Below are 26,349 nucleotides of genomic sequence, written 5' to 3'. Positions count from 1 at the left end.
TCTCACTCCTCCTTCTCTATCTCTCACTCCTCCTCCTTCTCTATCTCACTCCTTTTCTATCTCTCACTCCTCCTTCTCTCCCCCTCTCTTCTCCTCCCTATCCCCAGTTTCCCACGAGACCTGCCTCCTGGACCAGGTTCTGGAGCTGATTATGAATGAGAAGCCCCCGAACAGCACCAGTCTTTTCCTGAACGAGGCCGCGGATAAGCCCCCCCTGCCGGAGCGAGGAGGTCTGAAGAGGCGTTTGCTCAGGGCCATGGAGAAGAGAAGCAGCAACATGAAGGAGAGGATGAACTCCATCACCAGGGACAGTGTGAAGGGCTTCCTCAGGCGCAACCTCTTCGTCCTGTTCACAATCGCAGCAGTGGCTCTCGGTGAGGAAGCTGTAGCTACTTTACTTCATGATGATGATGATGATGATGATGATGATGATGATGCGAGTAGTGGTGGTGATGATCATTGATAGTCATCATGATGCTGATGATGATGATGATGATGATGATGATAGTGGTGGTGATGATCATTGATAGTGATAATAGTGATGGTGAAGAGGAGGAGGATGGTTATTATGGACATTGATAGTGATGATAATGATGAAGAGGAGGAGGATGGTTATGAACATTAATAGTGATGATGATGAAGAGGAGGAGTATGATTTTGAACATTGATAGTGATGATGATGATGACATTGATAGTGATGATGAAGAGGAGGAGGATGGTGAGGATCATAGATAGTCATGATGATGATAGTAGTGGTGGTGATGATCATTGATAGTGATTATGAAGAGGAGGAGGATGGTTATGAACATTGATAGTAGGGCTGGGCAATTAATCGAGAAAAAAAATCGTGATTTCATTTCATAGACCTATGCAATCTCATTTCTAAGTTATGACGATTTTCTTTTATTAAATTTTTCTTTTTATATTCTTTTTATTTTTTACTTTTTACTTTACTTTTTAAATGATTTTATTTAAAAAATAAGAATCGTGAGAGAATCGTGATCTCAATTCTTAGAGAGAAAAATCGTGATTCACATTTTAGCAAGAATCACCCAGCCCTAATTGATAGTGATGATGATGATGATGATGATGAAGAAGAGGAGGAGTATGGTTTTGAAGATTGATAGTGATGATGAAGAGGAGGAGGAGGATCGTTATGAACATTGATCGTGATGATGAAGAGGAGGGGGAACATTGAACTATGAACATTGGACAGATCCCCGCCCGGATTCATGAATGTGTGGAAATGTGTTCATAAACAGCCAAAGTGTTCTCAGCTGCGCTCCCCTGAATGAGGAATGCCACTGATTCTTAAATTGAATGTGCGTTCTCGCACATCTGAATTTGCATAAATAAAAGCCCTGCCAGCTCCCTATGAGACCATGCAACCACAGGAATGTGTGTACACAGAATCCACAGGCAACGCAAAAGCAATTTGCGACTGATCAAAATGTTATTAAAATGTATTGTCATTATACAGCAAAAGTACAGTACAACAAAGATTGGCATCCAACCAGAGTGCAAATGTAACAGTAAAGTGCAATAGTCATGCAATGTACAAGTGATTAAACTGGGTATAAAATAATAATTGGTATAATATTATATTATTTATATAAATTAGTACTACTGAGTAATAGTGTTAATCAGATGTATGTACAGAGTATTAATGTACAGTGATACCGGTATAAAGACCCTATGGTAGTAAGCCAGCAGCGTAACTAGTAAGAGTAGGTAAGGGATATGTACAGATATAGTATAGATATAGATATAGTACAGATATGTAAAAAGGATTATATACAGGTATGCACAGACAGATGTGGATATAGAGTAATATAAGGGGTAGGGTAAACATCCCTATTAAAACCCTTATGTGGTGTTAGGGTCTCCAGCGGCCTGTTTCAAGGTTATAATATGTAATAACTACCATGTAGTTGATTTTATTAGAACAAGGCTTTATGATATCATCCACAACACATATATAAGCACAGCAAAACTATGTTTCACCATTTTGAAAATTCTGAAGGTATCTGCAGAAAAAAACTGTGGTGTTAGGGCAGGGACGTGCACAGGACTTTAGAGGGGCAGGTGCTCAAAGGCTGAAAAGGGCACTATACCTGTGTGTCTTTTAACCGAGCGCGCACAGCGCGCAAACCCGATTTTTAAGCGCCCTTTTCGGGCGAGGGGGGGCCCCTTTTTATGCTTTTTGGGGGGTTTTGGTGATCAAATATTGAATATTGAACTATAATAATCAGTGCAGGAGCTCACTTATCCTTGAAAGACACTTTTATCACTGACTTAAAAGGCCCATACATCTCCATAAATGTTCAGGGGGGAGGGAATAAGTGCTTACCCTAAAATGCCTTTTTTATTCCAATCCCGATTTGTATTTGAGATTCCCAAATCCCATCGGACTTGACTTCTTCGTGTCCCTCAATGAGTGTAATACCAGCATTCAACTGTATGCGCCACAGCGGTTTCTATCATCATCATCATCACCACCCACGCTATGCATAAAATATATAGGTCCGTGGAGAGGCACGCTGAGGAGGCCGTGCAAACTGCAATGGAATATGGGGCATCTCTCTCTCTTTACCTAATATTTTGATTATATCCTGACATTTTTCAGTTGGAAGGGCAGTTTACATGCGTAACGGTAAAAAAAAAAAGAAAAAAAAGTGTTTTCTTTTTTCTTCAAAAATGGCACTTTTTTATGAGGCTCAAAAGGCAGGTGCTCAAGCACCCCTTGGGCTCTATGTGTGCACGTGCCTGTGTTAGGGTCATTCTTGACCCGGCAAGGTAAAACTATAGGTAAAACTATACAAAACTCATACAGTATCTGACCCCACCTCCACCCCCTTCCTCCAAGAGAACAAATCTTTTCTCACATCACAGTATGTGACCCCTCCCCCACCCCCTTCCTCCATGGGAATAAACATTTTCTCGCAGTACAATACAGGTGTGACCCCACCTTCACCCCCTTTCTCCACGACAACAAATGGAGATGTTGATACAAATAAACTTGACCTGACTTGACACCTGTTTTGCTCACACACACACACACACACACACACACACACACACACACACACACACACACACACACACACACACACACACACACACACACACACACACACACACACACACACACACACACATACACACACACACACACAGACAACCCCCTCCCCTCCCGTCCATGGGAACTCTCATGGGAACTTATTTGACCATCTTATGGGAGAGGGCATCAACGACAGTGCCCAGATTTTCTCACAGAAATATCTATAAACGTTATTTTTTTTAAGTAGCAGGGAGCCACAGCTACAGATTGGTAGGATTAAAGCACTGATATTCAGGATCTAGTAATCTTGAAAAGTCTGGATCTGGATCAGGGTGACCCTATCCTGAATTGCTTTGAAATACCGGGACAAAATCTGTCCAAGTTGTCTGATCCTGGACCACAAAAAATGGGATTTCAAAAGATGATCAGATCTGATTGAGATGAAATGTTTTTAACTACTGGGTCCTGTACATTGTACTTTACTGTTTTGCATTGCCTGTAGATTCTGTGTGCACACAATGCTGTGTTAGCATGCCCGTATAAGAAGCTGGCGGGCGTTTATTTATGCAAATTCAGTTCAGTTCAGTTCAGTTCAGACTTTATTGTCCCTCAAGGGGAAATTTGCTTTGCAGCAGTGGTAGAGACAACAACATAGGGGTGGGAATCACCAGAGGCCTCACGATACGATACTATCACGATACTTGAGTCACATTACGATAGTATTGCGATACTAAATATATTGCGATATGCTGAGTATTGCGATATTGTGATATATTGCGATTTATTACCTTTTTTCAACTGCAAAGTAAAACTTTGTCAACATGTTTTATCTAATAAAATAAAGTTCAGTGTGTTATTCTCACTTCAATAATTTCTATTGCAGAACATGGTATTTTCTCAAGCAGACAGATGTAAACACTGTAATCTGTGTTGCATGTACCTGACAAACTGAACTGTTTGTATTACAGTCATATTCTAACTTAACTGAATGCACATGTGTGTGTGTGTGGACTACTGTACTATTACAGGTATTGAAATGAACAATGCAACTTCCTTACACAAAAAATTTAATATCGATACTTGGCGTCCCTGTATCGATACAGTATCGCCACGCAAAGTATCGCGATACTACTACGTATCGATTTTTTCCCCCACCCAACAACAAATAACACAACACAAGAAACATCACATCTTACAGAATCCAACCAGGAAAAAGAAAAGGAAAATGCATTACTGTTATTTTAAAGGAAGTTACGTGCATGTAGTGCCCTGGGGATGTATGAACATTTTAATATGTTGCTCTTTAGCCTGGGGAGCCTATATCTCCTGCCAGAGGGGAGGAGGACAAACTCCTCCAAGAGAGGATGGTCAGAGCTGTCTAAGATCATCTGAGCCTTCCGCAGAATTTGTCTGTTATAAATGTCTGTCAAGGAAAGCTGCTGGGTCTCAATTATCTTGCTGGCCATCTTGACTATGTTGTTGGCCAGACTGTTTTTGTGTATGAGAATGCACATTCAATTTAAGAATCGGTGGTATTCTTCATTCGGGGGAGTGCAGCTGAGAACACTTTTATTGTTTAATAACACATTTTCATGTATTCATGAATCCGACAGTGATCTTTCTTAAGTTTGTTCTTACGAAGTTTGTAAACTATCATTTTAGAATGATAGTGATGATAGTGATGATGAAGAGGAGGATGGTTATGCACATTGCCTCCAGCTTTCACACACCAATGTTTCAAGTTTCAAGTTCAAGTTTGTTTATTATTTGTCACAATAAAATACATGTACTTTACGGTGAAATGCTTGGTTCTGTATGAGCCCCTGAGAGTGTGCTTTATACAGCCCCTGAGAGTGTCTTGTATTTATATTAGAGGTGGGCATAGATTAATTTGTTTTAATCTAGATTAATCTATCTGCAATCCTGGATTTAATCTAGATTAATCTAGATTAAAATGGCTAAAAAAAAAAGAAAAAAAACCTGCCGAAGGCATTCAAAATATGTGTGTTCTACCCAAATAATGACCAGAAGTAAGTCCTTACTTTTTCTTTCCTCCTTATGTTTCTCAGGCCAGGTGGCCCATTACACCATGAGCCCATCTCCCGTTTCCAAAATGCATTACAGACTGTTTGAAAAAGCTGTTTTGCTATGATAATTGGTAATGAAATATCAAAATAATGTTCAATAAGATGTACTTGTGTTTAATAAGTTGTTTTATTCAGAAGTTAACACAAATAAATAATATTACCAGTACAGTACAGTATCTAGCACACTCTCAGGAGCAAAACAGAAAGAATCATTTCAAACTTGAACTATGTGACATGGCTTGAATCAACTGCTCCAGTGGAGTTGCTCAGTGGCCAATGGTGTCAACTGTGGTTGTACTGGGCAGCTCCCAGGTGTGAATTAAACTGTGTGAATGTGAAGCAGGGCGTTCCTGAAAAAGAGCATCTGTGCTCAGCGAACCTACCCTGGGTAAATAAAGGTAATTTTTTTTTTTTTTTTTTTTAGATTAATGCGTTAATTATATTATCGCGCGATACTAGTATAGCGTTAACGCAGCACGTTAACGCCGTTAACGGCCCAGCTATAATTTATATACACAGTTTATCTACAAACACTGCCTGTCTGATTGTGCAAACTATTTTCATCTACTGTATAGTTCCTCGTAATTTCTCAATGTGTGTGTATCTGTCCCCAGGTGTGATGCTGGGCTTTGCCCTGCGGCCATATGATCTGTCCCCAAGAGGGATCAAGTACTTTGCTTTCCCCGGGGAGCTTCTGATGAGGATGCTACAGATGCTGGTCCTGCCTCTCATTGTCTCCAGCTTGGTCACAGGTACGTCCTCCTCTCCAGATACACAGTATAGGGCTGTTACACTACGTACAATCTGACTGACTGGAAGTTAGATTTGTACAAGATTCTTGTACCGGATCTCCTCTCTGGTAAACAAAAATACCGTGAAGACTCTAACAGGGGCACTCATTCAAGAGTACTACGACTATGCTTGCACCTCATGGTACCAAAGCACCTCAAAGGCACTAAAAACAAGATTACAAACATCACAAAACAAACCTGCCCATTTTGACAACCTAGGATGGCTTAGAGTAGACAACAGAGTACAGCAACTTGCAATGGGCCTGGTCTACAAGATACACTATACCACTAAGGTACCCATGTACATGTCGATATACTTCCCAAAGGTCAGTGAATACCATGACCACAACACCCGAGGGAGTTTCAAAACCCAGATTCGGCTCAAACAAGGGACTAAACACGTTTTGCAATTATGCCACATCAATGTGGAACGCCCTACCCATAGCCATAAACAAATTTGAATCCCTACCCACCTTCAAAGAATCAAGAATCAAGAGGTTTATTTGTCACATACATACCAGGGCATACAGTGAAATGTGGGTGGTCATGCCCGCATTGATTGTGCAAAATACAATAATAAAAATAAAAATAAAAATAGGCATAGAACAAATAAAATAGGTAAGACACAAGATATGCATGGTAAAAAAAAGACATGCTAAGTTCCTGAGAAACTGGTTCCTATATACACTACTATACAATATACAATTTACAATTTTAACTCTTAATGTATCTAAAATATACTATACAGTACCTCCTTCCTTTAAAGTGACTTTCTATTTTTTAAAGTGACATTTTGTTTAAAGTGATTGTTTTAGCGGTTGCCGCATGTGTGTGTGTGTGTGTGTGTGTGTGTGTGTGTGTGTGTGTGTGTGTGTGTGTGTGTGTGTGTGTGTGTGTGTGTGTGTGTGTGTGTGTGTGTGTGTGTGTGTGTGTGTGTGTGTGTGTGTGTGTGTGTGTGTGTGTGTGTGTGTGTGTGTGTGTGTGTGTGTGTGTGTGTGTGTGTGTGTGTGTCTGTGTGTGCTCATGTGTACTTGTGAGTTGAGAGTTCAGTGTTCAGTGTTCTGATGGCCTGGGGGAAGAAGCTTAGCCGGAGTCTCTCTGTTCTTGCAGCGTGTGACCGTAGGCGCTTGCCTGACCGCAGCAGCTTGAACAGGCTGTTGTTGGGGTGATGAGGGTCTTTCATAATTCTGCAGACTCTGGATTTGCACCTCCTGTTATATAAGTCCTGCAGGGGTGGTAGTGCAATACCTGTAGTATGCTCTGCTGAGCGCACCACTCTCTGGAGTGCCTTCCTGTCCTGTGCCGTTTCCAAACCAGGCAATGATGTTTCCAGTCAGAATGCTCTCTACAGCCCTGGAATAGAAGGAGTGGAGTATCTTCCCCGATACTCTGAACTTGAATGATAATAATAGGCTACATGTTTTATGTCTAATTAAAATAATGAATTGCGCTTTCTCAGCCCTATGGCAAATTCATTAAATAGAATTTTGCTGGTGAATTGATCTTGGCTTGATGTGTCACAGAAGCCCGACAGATATCTACAGTAGCATGTTAAATATCTAGACCCTGTCTGAAACAAGCAATGAGCTACCAGCGGGTGGGGGTTGTAGGCTTGTGGTTGTAGATGTAAAAGCTATAAATGATTTGTCTTCAGATAACCCATCAGGGGAAGAGACTGACTGAGTTTACGTGTCAATGTAAGTCAGGTCTCTCTCGCTATCTCTCTCTATCTCTCTCTCACATCAACGATGTTGCGTACATTTGGCCTTTTCCTGCTGATAGTTGAAAACATGGGTTGTGGATCAAATGTATATTTGTTATCTTCATTCTCTTTCATTTCATTCCCAGCCAAGGACAAAACACACAAGGCATTTGTCTCATCAGGTCTTGAGCTAGTTTGGAGGTACACCCAATACACTCCAAAAGGGACAGTTTAGAGGTACACCCAATACGCTCCAAAAGGGACAGTTTGGAGGTACACCTGACCCAATACGCTCCAAAAGGGACAGTTTAGAGCAGTGTTTCTCAACTGGTGGGTTGCAACCCAAAAGTGGGTCGCGGGGCCATTTTGAGTGGGTCGCGGATGTGTGTGTAAAAAAGTTTAATTTTTTTTTGCACTACCTATCTTTGTGAAAGTGGCTTCTCAGCTCTGGTCCAGCTGAAGACAAAGCGGAGGAACAGATTGGACATTGAGCATGACCTCAGAGTTGCTTTGTCTACCATCACCCCAGACTTTAAGTCTCTTGTCAGGAGCAAACAACATCCCCAGTTATCCCATTAGTTCCCTGTGATGTTAAGCTAAGAAGTCTGCTAAGAAGGATATATTATTATTTATTATTATTATTATTATTACTATTATTATTATTATTATTATTATTATTATTATTATTATTATTATTATTATTATTATTATTATTATTATTATTATTATTATTATTATTATTATTATTATTATTATTATTATTATTTTATTTCATTGTGTTTTTAGCCCTTAGTTGCACTTTTGTTGCAACCCCAGTTATCCCATTAGTTCCCCCAAACTTAGGTATGTTATGTTAAGCTAAGAAATCTGCTAATTATATTATTTATTATTATTTGATTTAATTGGGTTTTTAGCCCTAGTTGCACTTTTGTTGCAACCCCAGTTATCCCATTAGTTCCCCCAAATTTAGGTCTGTTATGTTAAGCTAAGAAATCTGCTAAGAAGCATATATTATTTATTATTATTTTATTTCATTGGGTTTTTAGCAATAGTTGCACTTTTGTTGCACTTTTTTGTGTTTATTTCATGTTTTGAAAGATTGCGTATTACTGCAATTATTTTTTTACATAAATCATAGTGGTTAAAAATTTTGGGTCGTGACTTAATGACTAAGGAAAATGTTGGGTTCCGAGGCTAGACCAGTTGAGAACCACTGGTTTAGAGGTACACCCAATACGATCCAAAAGGGACAGTTTGGAGGTACACCCAATACGCTCCAAAAGGGACAGTTTGGAGGTACACCCAATACGCTCCAAAAGGGACAGTTTGGAGGTACACCCAATACCCAACAAAAGGGACAGTTTGGAGGTACACCCAAAACGCAACAAAAGGGACAGTTTGGAGGTACACCCAATACGCAACAAAAGGGACAGTTTGGAGGTACACCCAATACGCAACAAAAGGGACAGTTTGTAGGTACACCCAATACGCAACAAAAGGGACAGGTTGGAGGTACACCTGACCCAATACGCAACAAAAGGGACAGTTTGGAGGTACACCCAATACGCAACAAAAGGGACAGTTTGGAGGTACACCCAATACGCAACAAAAGGGACAGTTCAAATGTGTGCTTCTCACAGTATTTTAGCCTCTATGAAACTACTATTAAGTGGTCATAATGTGTTGTGGATGAGAGATATGAAATGCTGTTTGCTCGCCATCCAAAAACATTTACATAAACAGGTTATGAGTAATACAATCTCCATTTTGTTCTCTCATGTATTTTTATTCTTATTTTGATGATGCTTTATGTCTATTATATGCAAACGAGAATAAACATATAGTTAAGTTCTATTCAAAGTGGTCATAAAATTCTTAAATGTAACGTATTGAAACCCACAGGAACCCTGTATCTCAACCACAGCTCTCTCTCTCTAAATCGATCTACTAATTCAGGAGACAATGGAATATAGTGAGAATCATCGGTTTTGATCATTAAATTAAAACAAAAGTTTTGACTGGGAATTTAACTTGGGTCGGATGTGTTAAGCACTATGTAACCTTGTTCCCAGTTTTATCTCCTCCGTGAGATAAAGCCTGGTAAAGAACTATGGCCGAAAGTGTGTATGGGGTATCATTTCCGGTGTATGTACTTCCCCTGGAAGCTGCCTCCGAACGGACCAAACTTTTCCCGAATCCTGTCGGCAAACAAGCTAGAACATCATGTAGTAAATTCTTCAGGCAAAGCCGCTGCAGTGGCTTAAATAAGGAAATATTGTGCACTTCACTCGTTTCTATAATTGTTTTGTCGAAACCGGAAAGCCTGTAGCCTGTACTTCCTGTACTTCCGTTTACACACTTTAGGAGTCATATCTTTACCAGCCTAAGCACTATGCCACACAACCTTTTTCTCTTAAAACAAGTATTTCAAGGTTCGCATCAAACAGTAATTGAAAAAATACAAATACTTTGCTGGGATAAATGTTTGTTAAATAGTTCACATAAACACCACTGCTTGGGGCGGCTGGGTAGTGCAGCGGACTAAGCGCTCGCCTACCACCGCAGAGACACTGGGATCGAATCCAGCTGTCAGCGGTACCTCCGGCTTGGTCAGTCGTCCCTACTAACACAATTGGCAGTGTTAGCGGGTGGGAAGCCGGTGGGGTATGTATCCTGGTCGTTGTAAACAGCGACTCCTACTGGTTGGTCGGGTCGCCTGCTCAGCAGGGAAGGGATCTGAGGGAGGTAGTGTGATCCTCCCACGCGTTACACTCCCCCAGTGAGAGTCCTCGCTGTCAGGTGGAAAGAAGCGGCTGGCTGACTCCTCATGTATCGGAGGAAGCATGTGATAGTATCTATCAACCCTCCCTAGGCCGGCAAGTGGGGGGGAAATGCGTGCAACGACCAGGAAGGGACACAATGACGATGTAACTAAGAGATTCACTGTGATAAATGTTGTAATGGATAGACATTTAGATATTTACAGTACAATGAGATTGACAGCCTACCAACACGCCGGAATGGCTTTGCGTCTCCTGGTGGCAGATAACAGAACAGCACTTCACAAGAAATTATCAGCACAAGAGCACAACGGAGCGCCACCTATTGCCACGGTAGAATGGTGTTAGGAAAACGTTACTTCATCTGTAGGTAGAAGGACGAGGGGCAACACTCTCAGGTTAAAAATGCTACATTTATTATTGTTCTACAGACATGGATGACAATCAGACTGTACAAATAATCCTATATAAGCGCACAGATACTTAAAGGTGACATTTTCAAGGTCTCTGAGCATTGTATTATAGTAATAGGAGTTCGTATCAATGTGTTTTAGTGTCTAAATACCATATTGGCGGATTGCTCTGATTCAGCTCAGCCCCTTTCCTCTCCAGTAAATCAGGCCATTTTGATTTGAACGGCTGAGTCACGTCATTCGGCGGACGCTGGGTAGCAGACAGTGATGTGATTGGCTCTGTGGTTGTAGCTAATGCCCGCCCACATTTCTACCTAGACTGACTGTACACAGCGAGTGGAAACCACTTCCTCATACTCTGTATGGGGAGAGAGGGAGAGAGAGAGAGCACTTGGGGGGGGGGGGGGGGGGGGGGGGGCTGCCGCGCGCCACACACCCGCAAACGGGAGATTGAAAGAAAGAAAAAGAAAAAAAACACAAGCTGCCCGCGTGGACTCTCATCACCGAGAGGGAGAGAAAGAAGAGAGAGGAGGAGGAGGGAGAGAGGGGGCCTTGTCAATAACGGCCTGTCTTTTTTTTCTCTCTCTCTCTCTCTCTATCTCTCTCTCTCTCTCTCTCTCTCTCTCTCTCTCTCTCTCTCTCTCTCTCTCTCTCTCTCTCTCTCCCACCCCATCCCTCTCTCTCTCTCTCTCTCTCACCCCCCCTCCCTCTCGTCACTCACCTCTCTCTCTCTCTCTCTCTCTCTCTCTCTCTCTCCTCTCTCTCCTCATCTCTCTCTCCTCTCTCTCCTCTCTCTCTCTCTCATCTCTCTCCTCTCTCTCTCTCTCATCTCTCTCTCTCTCTCTCTCTATCTCTCTCTGTCTACCAGTGCAGACTGTGTGGAACTGACTGTCACTCAAAGTGCTTATGGGTGGAGCCAGTCCATAACAGCCTGAAATATTGAGGAAAAAAAAAAAAACCCTTACAAAATGTCTTCAATAGACTAACAGGAATTGTGTAAAGTTGCCCAAATGAGTGCTAGGAATAGCAGTACATAGCCCCTTTAACAAATCAATCTGGATTGTGGAAAAAGCAATTTTTATTATCATTCCTCTATTTGTTTATATGCCACTTGTTTATTTGTCCCTGTCATCTTGTCTAGTCTTGTCTTGACAAGTACCTCTATGTATGTCCGCATCTACTGCACATGTCTGTCAATCTGTCCATCTCTCTCTCTCTCTGTCTGATTGTCAGTATGTCTAATCGTGTTGCCTAGCTGTTTATTGTTTATTTAGCTTCTGATCTCACCACAGTGCCGATAGGGGAGTAAGGTTGAGGGTGGTATGGTATACTGCATCACTCCTCTCTTACTACACATGTATTGCAATCTCTGTTGGGGAGAGGGGGTAGCGACTGTTTGTAAAATGACTAAATATCAATAAATACATTAAAAATAAAGAAAGCTATTTTTACTTCCACCAGCTCTGATTGGCTGTTCCCTTTGCCAGTCCCACAACCTGCTCTTCATTATCTCACCCTTCAGTCGGCTAGCTAATATAAAGCCCCCCTTCTGAGCACCGCCCTGAGTGACCGATGAATAAATACATACATCTGGATGTGTATTTACACCTTTATTCCTCCATGATGAATGATTTGTGCTTGACCTTTCCCCTGCCTCCAGTACAGCATGAAAACAAAGTGAAAAATAATGTGGAGAGAGGTGTTGACATTGACCACTCCAGTTATTGATTTTATACAAGTTATTGAAGTTATACAACAAATTATTCTCTGAATGCTCAATGGAACTCCTCTTTCATACTGTCCCAGGTATCTCTGCTCTGGACAGCAAGGCATCGGGCAAGATGGGTATGCGTGCGGTTGTTTACTACATGGTGACCACCCTGGTGGCTGTGTTCATCGGCATCGTCATGGTGATGATCATCCGGCCAGGGAAGGGCAGTAGGGACAGCCCTGTGGCCACCGCTGGGACCATTGAACCAGTACAAGCTGCTGACGCTTTCCTGGATCTCATCAGGTTACACCTCTTTATGCATGCGCATAAATTTATGATCTGATATGATTAACAATCCAGTCTGTGGTCTGTACAGACTGGCAACAACAATAGCACCAGGACAATAATCCTTCCTTCTCTCGTCTCAGGAACATGTTTCCTCCTAACCTGGTGGAGGCCTGCTTCAAACAGGTAACGTCATGACCTTCCCCCACCACATTGTTTCCATTTCAGTTTAATTTTGTAAAATAATTGTATGGTGCAAATGTTTTACTCTTGCAGCTTGCAATATCAATACAACAGTGTTAAAGCACCAGATTTTTTATTTGTCTCTGTGTCTGGCAGTATAAAACGGTGTATAAGAAGATAGTGCGCACCAGGAATGTGACCGTGACCCTGAACCTCACTGAGGCTCTCAACGCCACAGAGTCAAACCTAAGCCTGAACCTCTCTGAATCTCTCAGCACCACAGTGTCAAACCTCAACAGGGTGCTGCACAGCATACAGGTGGGTGTTAGTGACAGTAGGGGTCTTCACTGGTGCCCAAAAAAACCTAAACCTGTAACTGTAACCCTGCTACCTGAGGCCTGAGGCGTGTCTGGGTCCAAAATCCAGACCTGTCTGTGAGGCAAGGATCAGTTCTGATATTACATTTACATTTTGTCATTTAGCTGACGCTTTTATCCACAGCGACTTACAAGTTGTGTAAGACAAGTCAAGAAGGGTACAACTCTTTCAGCTGAGTAACAATATTCATCAAACAGTGCTGAAACTTGGGTGGTGCAGTGTTGAGTGCATAGTAGTAAAGACATATTAGTATAGTAGGAAGAGTGCATTATAGAAGACAGTAATTCCTAACTGTGGTGGGAAGAGTTGAGTATCATTGGCATAGCAATGATACGAGAAGGCATGAGACGTGATAATGTTACCCAGAGATTTGGTGTAGAGGGAGAAGAGGAGGGGTCCAAGGGGCCCTGGGTCCAGGAGAATAAGGACAGAGGAGAGGCCCTTCGCTTTTGCTAAGTGAAGAGCAACTGTGACTGCTATGAGGGCCGTCAGTATGGAGTGGCTAGTCCTGAAGCCTGACTGATTAGGGTCTAGGACGTCATTCTGTAAGAGATAATCAGTAAGTTGGTTGGATACAGCACGTTCAAGTTATTTAGAAAGGAAAGAGAGAAGAGAGACAGGATGATAGTTGTCTATGAGTAGTGGGATGGTTCGACGTTACCAGTGTCAAGGCCTCGACGTCTGTAATGGGAGAGAAAGATGACAGAGTAAAGGATGAGGTTCTCGATTCAGCATTTGGAATGGGTGGGGGTTGGGAGAAGCAGCTGCGGATGCTCTCCACTTTTTTCAAAAGAAAAATCTCAGTCTTCGGCAGAGAGAGAGGAGGGGTAGGGGGTGGTGGGGTAGTGAGGAGGGAGGACATGGGCGCGTGCAGTTTGCGATGGTTCTTAGCTGAGGCCTCGATCTTATGGTGAAAGAAGGAAGCTTTGGCAGTAGTAATGGTTTTGGAGAAAGCTAACAAGAGGTTGTGATAGGTGGTGAAGTCACCAGTGAGGTGTGACTTTCTATACTTCCTCTCGGCTGCTCTCAGGACCTGTCTTTCTTCTCTCACTGCATCTGACAGCCATGGACTGGGTGGGGAACGACGAGCAGGCTTCTCGTGAGGGGATAGAGCTTGTAGAAGGAGGTTGAGAAGGCTGAGAGGAGGGTGGAGGTTGCCGTATCTGTGGGGAGAGCAGAGAAAGTCTCACTCAAAGGTAGAGCGGGTAGGATGTCGGAGGAGTGGGTGGAGGGGGATAGGAAGCGCAGGTTGCGTCTGACTGAGATGGTTTGGGTTGGGATGGATGGTTTGGGGTTAAGCAAGAGTTAGTGAGTAGGATATAAAGAAGTGGTCAGAAAAATGGAGGGGAGTTACCGTGGTGTTAATAATGCTGGTGTTAAGGGAGAATATGAGACCCAAGGAGCTGCCTGCTTTGTGAGTGGGAAGCATGACAGTAAATATGACAGTAAATATCCTAACCCCCCTGTAAATATCCTAACCCAACCCCCTCCAATGTACAGTCATTTACCTAGTATGGTTTTGTCAATAGTCCAATGTACAATTTTGTTTGTTTGTACAGTGTCTCCCCCCCCCCCCCCCCTCAATGTACAGTTTTGCTTGTTTATACAGTGTGCCCCCCCCCCCCCCCCAACCACCTCCAATGTAGATTACCCAGTATGGTTGTCAATATCCCAGTGTACCCAACCCCCCCCCACCCAACCTCCTCCAATGTACAGTTTCTACGTCAAATGTATATACTCCCTTTTCCTGACTCCTTCTGTATCACAAAGTGATAGTGGGGTGGGTGGGGTACACTGTACAACTGTACAAACAAAACTGTACATTGGAATATTGACAAGACCATACTTGGTAATTTGCTGTACATTGGAGGGGGTTGTGTTCGGACATTTACAGTGGCCAGTTTCGAATTGCAGTCTCCCTTAGGTGTTTTTTGAGAGTGTTTTTGAAAGTGGGTAGTGATTCACATTCCTTTACAGCTTTGGGTAGGGCGTTCCACATTGATGTGGCATAATTGCGAAACGTGTTTAGTCCCTTGTTTGAGCCGAATCTGGGTTTAACATGATTTGTGGAGCTCCCTCTGGTGTTGTGATCGTGGTATTCACTGACCTTTGGGAAGTATTTTGACATGTACATGGGTACCTTGGTCGTGTAGTGTATCTTGTAGACCAGGCCCATTGCAAGTTGCTGTACTCTGTCGTCTACTCTAAGCCATCCTAGGTTGTCAAAGTGGGCAGGGGTGAGGTGGGTTCTAGGAGTAAGGTCAAGCAGTAGTCTGACCAGTTTGTTTTGAGATGTTTGTAATTTTGTTTTTAGCGCCTTTGAGGTGCTTTGGTACCATGAGGTACAAGCATAGTCGTAGTACCCTTGAATGAGTGCTCCTGCCAGAGTCTTCAGGGTATTCCTGTTTACCAGTGAGGAGATCCGGTACAAGAATCGAGTTCGTTGGTTGACTTTTTTTTATTACATTGGATGCCATTTTGTCACAGGAAAGATTTGCCTCTAGGATGGAACCCAGGTAGGTAATATCTTCTTTCCTTGTGACAATATTGTCACCCACTGTAACTGAGAAGCCGTCGGTCTTGCTGAGTTTGTTATTTGAACCGAAGAGAATGGACTCTGTTTTGCCCATGTGTAATGATAGTTTGTTATCAGCGAGCCATATGCAGATTTTGCCTAGTTCTGAGCTGAGGGTTTTTTCAACCTGTAACTTGTTCTTGTCAGAGACCAGCAGGGCTGAGTCGTCCGCAAACAGGAACAAGTTGCAGTCACAAGCTGACGACATGTCATTTGCATAAATTAGGAACAGTAGCGGACCTAGTATGCTTCCTTGTGGAACACCACAGCTTACTGTGAGGGGGGGGGATAGGGTACCGTTTACCTCCACCATCTGCTCTCTCTCCTCCAGGTAGGATTGCATCCAGCTCACTGACCTCACTGACCATGAGGGAGAGGTCAAAAGACCAGTGCCTTCACCACGTCTGGAAGGTTGTGGTGTGTGAGTGAAGTTATAGTTTGTAGATAAGGCTGCAGGTGTTGTTGAGTTATCTGGTGTTATCCAGGTATCAGTAAGAGCCAGAAGCTGGAGGTTTTGACTATAGGTGTAGGCAGTAATGAAGTCTGCTTTCCTGATGGCTGATTGACAATTCCATAAGCCTCCACGTACAGTAATAGGTATATTTGTTGCCGTGGGGGGTAGGCAAGGTTTGCAGGATTGCTTCCAAACTGGCATGGATGGCTTGAAGCTGGTCTGGTGGAGGAAAGTGTGGGGATAGGTAGGAAGCACATTGTTGAGGGGGATAGGTGTGAGTAGCAGGAGGAAAGGTGAGGTTCTCAGGTACCGCAGGTCTCAGGTAAGTTCAACTGAAATTGATGAAGCTGTTTTTCAAAGAAAGCCTCTGAGAAAATCGATAATATGGGATTTCCCCCAAAATCTTCAGATTAGGTGATCTCATCTTATTTGAGAAAATGTCTAGGCATGATATCATAGCATATGTCTACCCTAACCAATAGGATAATGACTCTCTACCACAGGAGAGAGTGGAGGAGACTGTGCCCATGCCGGGTTCCTCTAACGGGGTGAATGCGCTGGGTCTGGTGGTGTTCTCCATGTGCTTTGGACTGGTCATCGGTAACATGAAGCAGCAGGGCCAGGCCCTGAAGGACTTCTTCGACTGTCTCAACGAAGCCATCATGAGGCTGGTGGCCATTATCATCTGGTCAGTATGGACTCAAATCCGTCAATCTTAACAAGGAAAGTTTATGTGCTGATAACTCATCACCTTACTCCATGTCATTAAAAATAGCACATAACTCATCACCTTATTTCTTATAATTCCCTCTCCACGCCCCTCTCTCTCCTCCCCGTCCGTCCTCTCCCATCATCCCATCATCCCCCCATCCCCTCGTCCCACCCTCTCAGGTACGCCCCAGTGGGCATCCTGTTCCTCATCGCAGGGAAGATCGTGGAGATGAAGGACTTGGTGGAAGTGGGTGGTCAGCTGGGGATGTACATGGTGACGGTCATCGTGGGCCTCCTCATCCACGGTCTCTTTGTCCTGCCGCTGCTCTACTTCCTGGTGACCAAGAAGAATCCTTACAGCTTCATCGGTGGTCTGCTTCAGGCGCTCATCACCGCCCTGGGCACCTCCTCCAGGTCAGTCACTGTCTGCTACAGATTACATATTGTAAATACAGTACACTACAATACAGTACAATGTGTCACATTATGGGACAGAGATACACATACATTAGATACAGATTACGATACAACTAAGTAATCAGATCGCCCATGTCCGTGTCTGATTTAAAATTGGACACATAAGACTAGGGAAGCACCGATAACACTTTGTCACTGCCGATACAGATTCACAGTCGTAAACGTTCAGTATTAGTAATATTGGGATCATTAGACAAAAATATAATACATGTGTTTCCATTAGTGAGATTTAAATATCTAAAATGCAGCAAATCAAGTCTTTTTGCTTTGATTTCTGGCATGTTACACACATTTTTGCCAAATTTTTATATCCAATACTAGTATTGTTTTCTGTGCACCACTACATAAAACCTTCACTCGCACATACAATATGAGTTGCAATATTTGCATTTGTGATTTTCTAAAGTTTAAAAAATACATTATTTATATTTCCCAAATTACCATAAGGGGATAAATAAAGGTCACATCTACAGTATCTATATATCAAGTGTCTCTGAGTGATCGACCTACTATTACTATTACTATATATATCCTTCACTTTCTCCTTGTTTGCCCAGCTCTGCCACCCTGCCAATCACCTTCCGCTGTCTAGAGGAGAACAACCATGTGGACAAGCGAGTGACACGCTTCATCCTCCCCGTGGGCGCAACCATCAACATGGATGGCACTGCCCTCTATGAGGCCGTGGCAGCCATTTTTATAGCTCAGGTCAATGACATGGACCTCAACTTTGGCCAGATCCTCACCATCAGGTACCTGTCAACAGCTTTGTTATATTTTTGTTTAATTAGCAAGGTTTTGCAGCAACCAACCATGCTGACACCAACACAAGATGTGAGAACCACTGGTTTATTGACTCATTTCGCTAACCCAACAAATTAGTGTGATATCTGCTGGAGCAATTTTGACAGTAGAGAGACTTGACGTATGTCACATAAGTTCAAGTTTGTTTTTATTTGTCATGTATAAAGTACATGTACATTACAGTGAAATGCTTGGATCTGTATGAGCCCCCTGAGAATGTGCTTCATACAGTAAAACACTATACAAAATATACAATATACAAACTAAAGTACAGCCTAAAGTACGAAATTATGCAAATAATTGCAAAATAAAAAATAAAATATGGGGTAGTGTTTAAAAGTGTTTTAAAGTGTCTAAGTGAATGTTAAAGGTGAGTGTTTGTTTAAAGTATGTGTGTGCAATGCATGTAGATGGATGGGTTAGTGTTGCATAGTCATAGTCATTGAGCATCCTGATGGCCTGGGGATAAAAGCTCCTTCTGAGTCTCTCTGTACTGGCCATGAGACTCCGGTAGCGCTTGCTTGACCGCAGCAGTGCAAAGAGGCAGTTGTTTGGGTGGCTAGAGTCTTTGACTATTCTCTTAGCCTTGGCCCTGCAACGCCTGGTGTAAATGTGGAACATTATCATAGCAGAATAAAGGAAGTGGGGCAATGTTTCCTAAATCAAGGCTGATAGGCAGCACAGCCGCATGTCGATGCCACAGGAATACACTCTGGCCATGCTAATGTGTAATGGCCGCCTTGACTACTGCAACGCACTGCTTGCTGGCCTCCCGGCCACTGCCACCAAGCCTCCTCAACTCATTCAGAACGCAGCGGCCCGCCTGATCTCAAACCTACCGAAGTCGGCCCATGTCACCCCACTTCTTAGGGACCTGCACTGGCTCCCCATTGCTGCACGGATCCGCTTCAATGCCCTCGAACTGGCATACTGTGCGGCAAAGGGATCCGCTCCTGCCTACCTCCGGTCAATGGTCTCTAACTACACACCATCAAGACCCCTACGCTCTGCATCTTCTGGCCGTCTCAGACCCACTCCTATCCGAGCCCCGGGAGGGTCATCAAGGAGAACCTGCCTTTTCTCAGTCCTTGCCCCACAATGGTGGAATGAACGACCCACCCTAGTTAGGACAGCCGAAACCTGTCCAATATTTCTCCGTCGACTAAAGACGCACTTCTTCAACCATTATCTGAAAAAATAATCTACATTTAGTCATTTAGCTGACGCTTTTATCCAAAGCGACTTACAAGTTCTGTACGACAAGTCATCAGGAAGGGTACAACTCTATCAGCTGAGTAACAATGTTCATCAAAGTGTTGCGTGTTACAGCAACACCCTAACCCTAACTAACCTTACTGTCATGCACTTGTCCTAATAAACTCAACACTTTGATGAACATTGTTACTCAGCTGATAGAGTTGTGCCCTTCCTGATGACTTGTCATACAGAACTTGTAAGTCGCTTTGGATAAAAGTGTCAGCTAAATGACTAAATGTAAATGTAAATGTAATGTAAGCTGTCAGCGTGGAGATATTGTGTAATTGGGTTGTTTATGGTTAGCTCCTGTTAAGCTGTAAGGTCCCCTAATAAGGGGACCCTGCTTTTTTAAAATCATAAATTGATCAATCAAGATCGTATTAGATCCCCACGTGGGGTATCATTGGAAAGCCACACTCATTGGCTACAACCCTGTCCAAATTCTTTCGAGATCGCCAAATGATTGATGGAGCTAGAGCCCCGGGAGTCGTGTACGTGTTGTGTACTTTGCCATGTACTTTGGCGCATGCCTCACATATCGGCATGTAACTCGAGAACCGCTGAGTGGATTTTGTCACCTGAAAGGGCAATCGACAGGCAACAGATAGGGCTTTAATTCTCTATATATATTAAATGAAATGCACACCCGAGCCACTAGAGGTCGGCAAAGTGGCGGGTCGTGAATCGTCCCACATGTGGGCCCTTGGATGTTAAGAGATTAATGTTGTGTTTCTTTTTCAAATGTAGCCAAGAGTAAAGACCTTAACCCTATCAAAACAGCAGTCAAAGTGTATATTTACATTTTTAGTACCGATGTTTTTAAGATTTACCGAAAATATGAATTTATCGGGAAAATGCTAATTATATCTATTTTATCGTAAAACCGTGAGGAAATGACTAAATCCAGGTTTAACACTGCCATTTGAAAGAGGAGCCTTTCCCCTATCCATAGATATATGATTTGGCCATAATAAGGTCATGGTCAAGTTCAAGGTCAAATATGAATTTATAATTAAAATGGATTATAATTTATTACTTTATCTACAAATCCTTCTGTTTAATCATCTTTTGTACACTTGATCTCAAGAAGGTGCTGAATGAGCTCAGTGAGCGAGCTCGGTGGTGGCACAATTGTAACATGGTGTTATTTACTGGCAAAGATGCAAAAAAATATCATAATTTATATTCTCAATTTACTCAAGCCTAGTAACAGACACAATATTTCTGGCACTGGGAATACATACCCCCAGGTCCTTATATGTTCCTAGATACCAAGAACATGCAAATTGACCTTGTAGAAGTGGAGCAATCTTCCATTTACTTGGGCATGTACCTTTAGGCGAAATTTCTGAAAATAGGGCTACAGTTTAACAGGCTAAGGGGAACTAAGCCCAATTTCAGAATTCATACTATTCTTATGATCTAAGACTAAAAACAAGAGTGCTAAATTTGGGATGTCACCAAGTATAAAGTCTGAAGCTTCTCCATAGATTAGAATCCATATAATCTCCAATGAAATGTGTATGAGTATACAAGTACATAAAAACTCAAACAACATTCTGTGGGTCCACAAAATGTGTCCCATTCATTGTCTATGGAGACAGACATTATACCTGATGACATCATACGTTTGATTCTTACTTCTCTAGTTTTTTGGCTTTGGGAGAGAACAGCTAGGCCATGGAAATAACATTGGAATTCTTAATTTGGGTGGTGTTCCCCTTTAATGTTAGGGAATTGTCTTGGACTTTTCTGTGTCATGTACGTTGGAAAACCAGCAAGGGCATCTTTTATCCAAAGGGACCTGCTCTCTTTTGTGCCATCAAACTGACATCAGTCTCTGGCTTGTATAAAAGGATTTCCATTTCCCATTAGTGAAGGGCGGTCACGTTAATCCAGTTAATCACAGTTGATCCAGCTGTGGGCCCTGAACAAGTGTTGCCTGCTTAATGTTAACTACCGGTAGGCTGTTTGATGTGCCAATTAGGCTAATAATTAACCTACTGTACGTTTCCTCTTAACGATTTAGTAGCATTACATTTGTCACAGTTGAGTAATGACTCATAATTAAATTTGTTTTCTTTATTGCTAGAAAATGTATTTAAGTTTTATCTACCCTAATTCTTATTATTATTTTCTTTGTTTTTATTTGATAAAAAAATGGGTTTTAAATAAGAATAATCTATTAAAGGTCCCACGCATTGCTATTCCTTGCACTATTTGGGCAACTTTACACAATTCCTGTGAGTCTATGGAACACATCTGTAAAGTTTCTTTAAAAACAATTAATTGTTTTATATTTTTAATCAAGTACTCAAAAGCAACAGTTTTCTACCTCAGGATTTCATGCTGTTTGTGCTGGGCTCCGCCCATAAGCGCTTTGAGTGACAGTCACCCACACAGTCTGCGACTGGCAGACAGAGAGAGAGATTGATGGGGATACTAATTAATTTCGCCGCAGGGGGGGGGGGGGGGCATAATCCCACGGGACAATGCATTGGTAACTTGTTTCAAATGACAATATATACCTCTGTGAATATTATTGCACGGATTGGAATACAGGCGTGCGCGTGGGAGCGTGCGCAAAGATATTTTGACAGTGATATGGAGTGCTCCCAACTGCGGGGAGAAGACCCATCCCCGCGGCGCACACACATTTACACACAGTCCCTCTCTCTCTCTCCCTCTCTCTCCCTCTCTCTCTCTCTCCCTCTCTCTCTCTCTATCTCTCTCTCCCTCTCTATCTCTCTCTCTCCCTCTCTCGCTTGCTCGTTCTCTGCTGTCTGTCGCACCCTCTGTTTGAGGAAGTAATTTCACTGCTCTGTTGCTGAGCGAATTGTGGGCGGTGACTACAACCAAGTAGTATTCACGTCAGCAAAACAGTCAAATCAGAATGGCTTAGTTGAGTGAGGGAAGATCTCGTGAACTCGAGACTAGACTGATGAGTCAATATGATAATTAGAGACACAGACCACATTGATATAACCCCCCATTGCTAGGAAACAATGCTAAACACTGGAAAAGGCCATTTATAATGCATGGAACCTTTAATCTATTTAAGCAAGTTATTGAATAGTATCTAAATCCGTTTCAATAGGCCAAGAAAGAAACAAAGAACACATCCCAATTAGGTTTAGTTCTAAGCTAAATAAATTCTATCTACATTTGAAGCTACTTTGTTTGTGTTTATGTAGATAATACTGTAATTCCTATTAAGCCAATTATAGGCTTTACATATGTTGAATGACTCACATGCATGTGTGATTTCACATACACACATAAACACACATCCTCATCTTCATACCCTCCTCATATAGTATCACACAGTATACTGTATGTCATACTCCAGTATACTCCTGTCACTTACCCATTGAAGGCTCAGTCAAGCAAACCCAGGTCACACCTCATTCAGAGCCATATAGTCAAACACATCACACTATACAGCCTGAAGGAAAGACGGTCACATGTGCTGGGGAAGCCAAGTAACAAAAGTGCCATGTAGGCTGCAAGTATGTGCACTATATCAGAGGAAATGTATGAACTTTATTTGATGTTACTGCAGGTTTCCTTTTATCAAAACAGCACACATTGATTATAGACTATTGTCCACTGAAACAAACCGCAAAAAGTAAATTTGTATTTACATATGATCAATAATCACAACATTGTATTTGAAAGCCTAATGACTGTTATCCATATCCCTGGTATCCTGATGATTATACTGTATGTGCTCTATGTTTGTTTCTCTTTGTCAAACTTTATTTGAAAGGGTAATCATAATGCTGACATAACACTGTCATAAACATGACATAACATCTGACATAGATGTTCATGAATGTTAATGACTGTTGTCATCAAGTGTTATTTGGTTTATTATGTCACTCTCAATGCAAAGTTGACATTGTGTCAAAGCAGGTCTCATTATCAGACATAAATAAACCTTAATTTGGTGGTATATGTTAACATTATATTAAATTGTCATAAGCAGTTAATTTCGACATTGTCTTTCATGAGACAATAATACAATAATATATTGTCACTTCATTACATGGTTCAATAAGATGATGAGGTAGTTACCACATTTAATACCTATCATGAAAGCAGCGTTTATTATGATAATTACATCACCTTAGTTAATGTCAAGTTGTCATGACAAAGACATCCAGAACAATGTCAACTTTACATTGAAAGTGACATAATTAACCAAATTTTCAGTCATTAAAATAAAGGTCTACGTCAGATGTTATGTCATGTTTATGATAGTGTTGTATCAGTGTTATAATTCCCCCCTATTCCTCCCTGCACCCATTCAGTATCACAGCAACCGCCGCTAGCATCGGAGCAGCAGGCATTCCTCAGGCCGGGCTGGTTACCATGGTGATTGTATTGACATCGGTGGGACTGCCCACGGAGGACATAACGCTGATCATCGCTGTGGATTGGTTCCTGTAAGTTCCCACTAAATGTCAGCTTGATGGGGATTGGCCTGCTGCCTAAATGTCATAGTGAGGCTTCAGAGAGCCCATAAGTGCCACTAGAGGAAAGGTTATTGATGCATAATGCAGATTGCAAGAGTATTTGAAGGCAGGTGTTACAGTTTACAGGCATGTTTCAAATATGAATCATGGCTGAGCTCCGTCTCACTCTCTCTCTCTATCTCTCTCTCTATCTCTCTCTCTCATCTCTCTCTCTCTGTCATCTTTATGGATGTTTGCAGGGATCGCCTGCGTACTACCACCAACGTGCTGGGCGATTCTCTCGGGGCGGGCATCGTGGAACACCTGTCCCGTGGAGAGCTGCAGAGCCAGGATGCTGAGCTGGGCAACTCTGTCATAGAGGAGAATGAGAAACCCTACCAGCTCATCTGCCAGGAGAACGACGACTCACTCAAACACTGCAAGAGTGAGACCACCATGTGAGGGCCAGAGCCTGACTCAAAAGGGCTTTGGCTTCCCAAAAGTATCTTGGCATGAAGGTTACAGTGGCATGAAAACTATCTTAGAGATAAAATACTTTTGGGATAACTATGCCTGAGGTTTTCAGAGTGTTACTACACAAAGTAATTTGTTATTTCTATCCTTGGAGACATACACTCACTTCTCTCTTTGAACTACAATGTTGCTTTTTTTTGTCTTGTTTCTTTCTCTCTCAGCTCTATGATGAAACTGTAGAATGAAAGAACAAATTACTTAAGCTGTGAATTCGCTGGGAAACAAGGTAAAGGCCGAGGCTGCATGATGGCAAGGAACAGAATACTTTTTAATCAACAGGTTAGGGCCAAATAGTATTTGAAATAATTTTCAGCCAAGTTGTTTGATTTGGTCTGTGCCTGGTGTGTCAGATAGTTGCTCATGTTTATGAAAATATATATTTTCTCCCAATAACTATACAAACAAACTAGTTGAGAAACACAGGGACTAATGACAGAATATACTATATTATTGTGGGTCGGGAGTTGGGTGAATGTGGGGGTTATTTTTAATGCACAAGAAAAGTAAAAAAAAAATTAAGAATGACTAGTGATCTTTCTAAATCCGTGAAGAAGTAAATCTGCATAATTTGGCTGATTTTGTTGCATGGCTTTAATACTGACCACAATCCCATCTAATTTACCTTAATTTATTTTGCATTCTCTTTTTGACTACCTCTAATGTGACTCTTAATGTTGTTCTTCAACAAAGCAACACTAAGACCGATAAGATATAAAACAAAACATATCAAGAAAGTGTAAATATTTCAACCTCATGTGTTTCATATCCGTCACCATTTCTACAGTACATATGACTCTGCATATTTAAGTTGGTTGCACCGTGTCATTGCATCACTTTGAATATATCTGTACGGACTGTTTTACACTGGGGATTTCATTGTTACTTAATACAAGTTTGATATACTGTATTTCTAGTGATTTGTTAGAATGTTTTTCATTCAATCCTTTCTAATGAATAGTGTATTTTTGTGTATTTCTAGAGTTTCTTAACCGAGCAGTCTTTGGTGTAAGTGCTTTTTCACTATGGACACAAGACATCAGTTTTGTACAGTAATTTATGGGAGGGGAATAATACTTGCTTTAAAAAACACTGATGTTCTTGTGATTGTATTGCATTTTCTTAAAGATCCAGTACAATGAAAACATTTGTTTTCCAATTTCCTTGCATTTTCTACCAGAAGGATAGAACTACTGTTGTGAAAATGATGATGACTAAAGCCCCCTGGATAATAAACAGTTAAACCATTTCAGATATCCAATCTGCTTCCTTGAAGAATCCAAGCGGGTTTCCCCGATTGGCCCATCAGTCAGTCAGTTGTCAGTAGTTGTAAAATATATCAGCTACCTAGTCCACAAACAAGTAATAAAACTAGTTTGCTACAATTTAGTTATTTTTGTGGTTCAAAAACATTCACAGCAACAATTTATTTATCACCTGCTAGCACAAGTTAGCCAATGTTGATCTCCCATTGCAACTGATCACACTGGTCCCATGAATTTGTTTACATTTGAAAGCGTCATGTATTAAGATAGTAACTTGACATCTCATTTAAATTAATGGACCATGCCCCCTCAACCTATTGAGAGTTAGCTGTGCTCAGAGGGGGTGCACTAAGTCACGCCCCCTCATCATACTGAGAGTTAGCTGTGCTCAGAGAGGGTGCATTAAGCCACGCCCCCTCACCATACT

At 42.0% G+C, this 26,349-nt stretch overlaps 1 protein-coding gene across 1 annotated transcript; it reads left to right on the top strand.

The window, feature by feature from the left end:
• Positions 1–255: 255 nt before the first annotated feature.
• On the top strand, positions 256–24,588 carry slc1a6 (solute carrier family 1 member 6; the record flags this gene model as incomplete). The annotated part of the gene is made up of 7 exons (XM_084307898.1): positions 256–374; positions 5,763–5,900; positions 12,641–12,848; positions 17,312–17,545; positions 18,166–18,360; positions 23,983–24,117; positions 24,387–24,588. The coding sequence occupies exons 1-7, from the start codon at positions 257–259 to the stop codon at positions 24,586–24,588; spliced, it is 1,230 nt and encodes a 409-aa protein (XP_084164024.1). The 5' UTR covers position 256.
• Positions 24,589–26,349: the final 1,761 nt, after the last annotated feature.

Source organism: Notolepis coatsorum, assembly GCF_963971535.1.
Source record: "Notolepis coatsorum genome assembly, chromosome: 2".
Taxonomy (NCBI): Eukaryota; Metazoa; Chordata; class Actinopteri; order Aulopiformes; family Paralepididae; genus Notolepis; species Notolepis coatsorum.
This window is presented reverse-complemented; position numbering and strand designations above follow the sequence as displayed.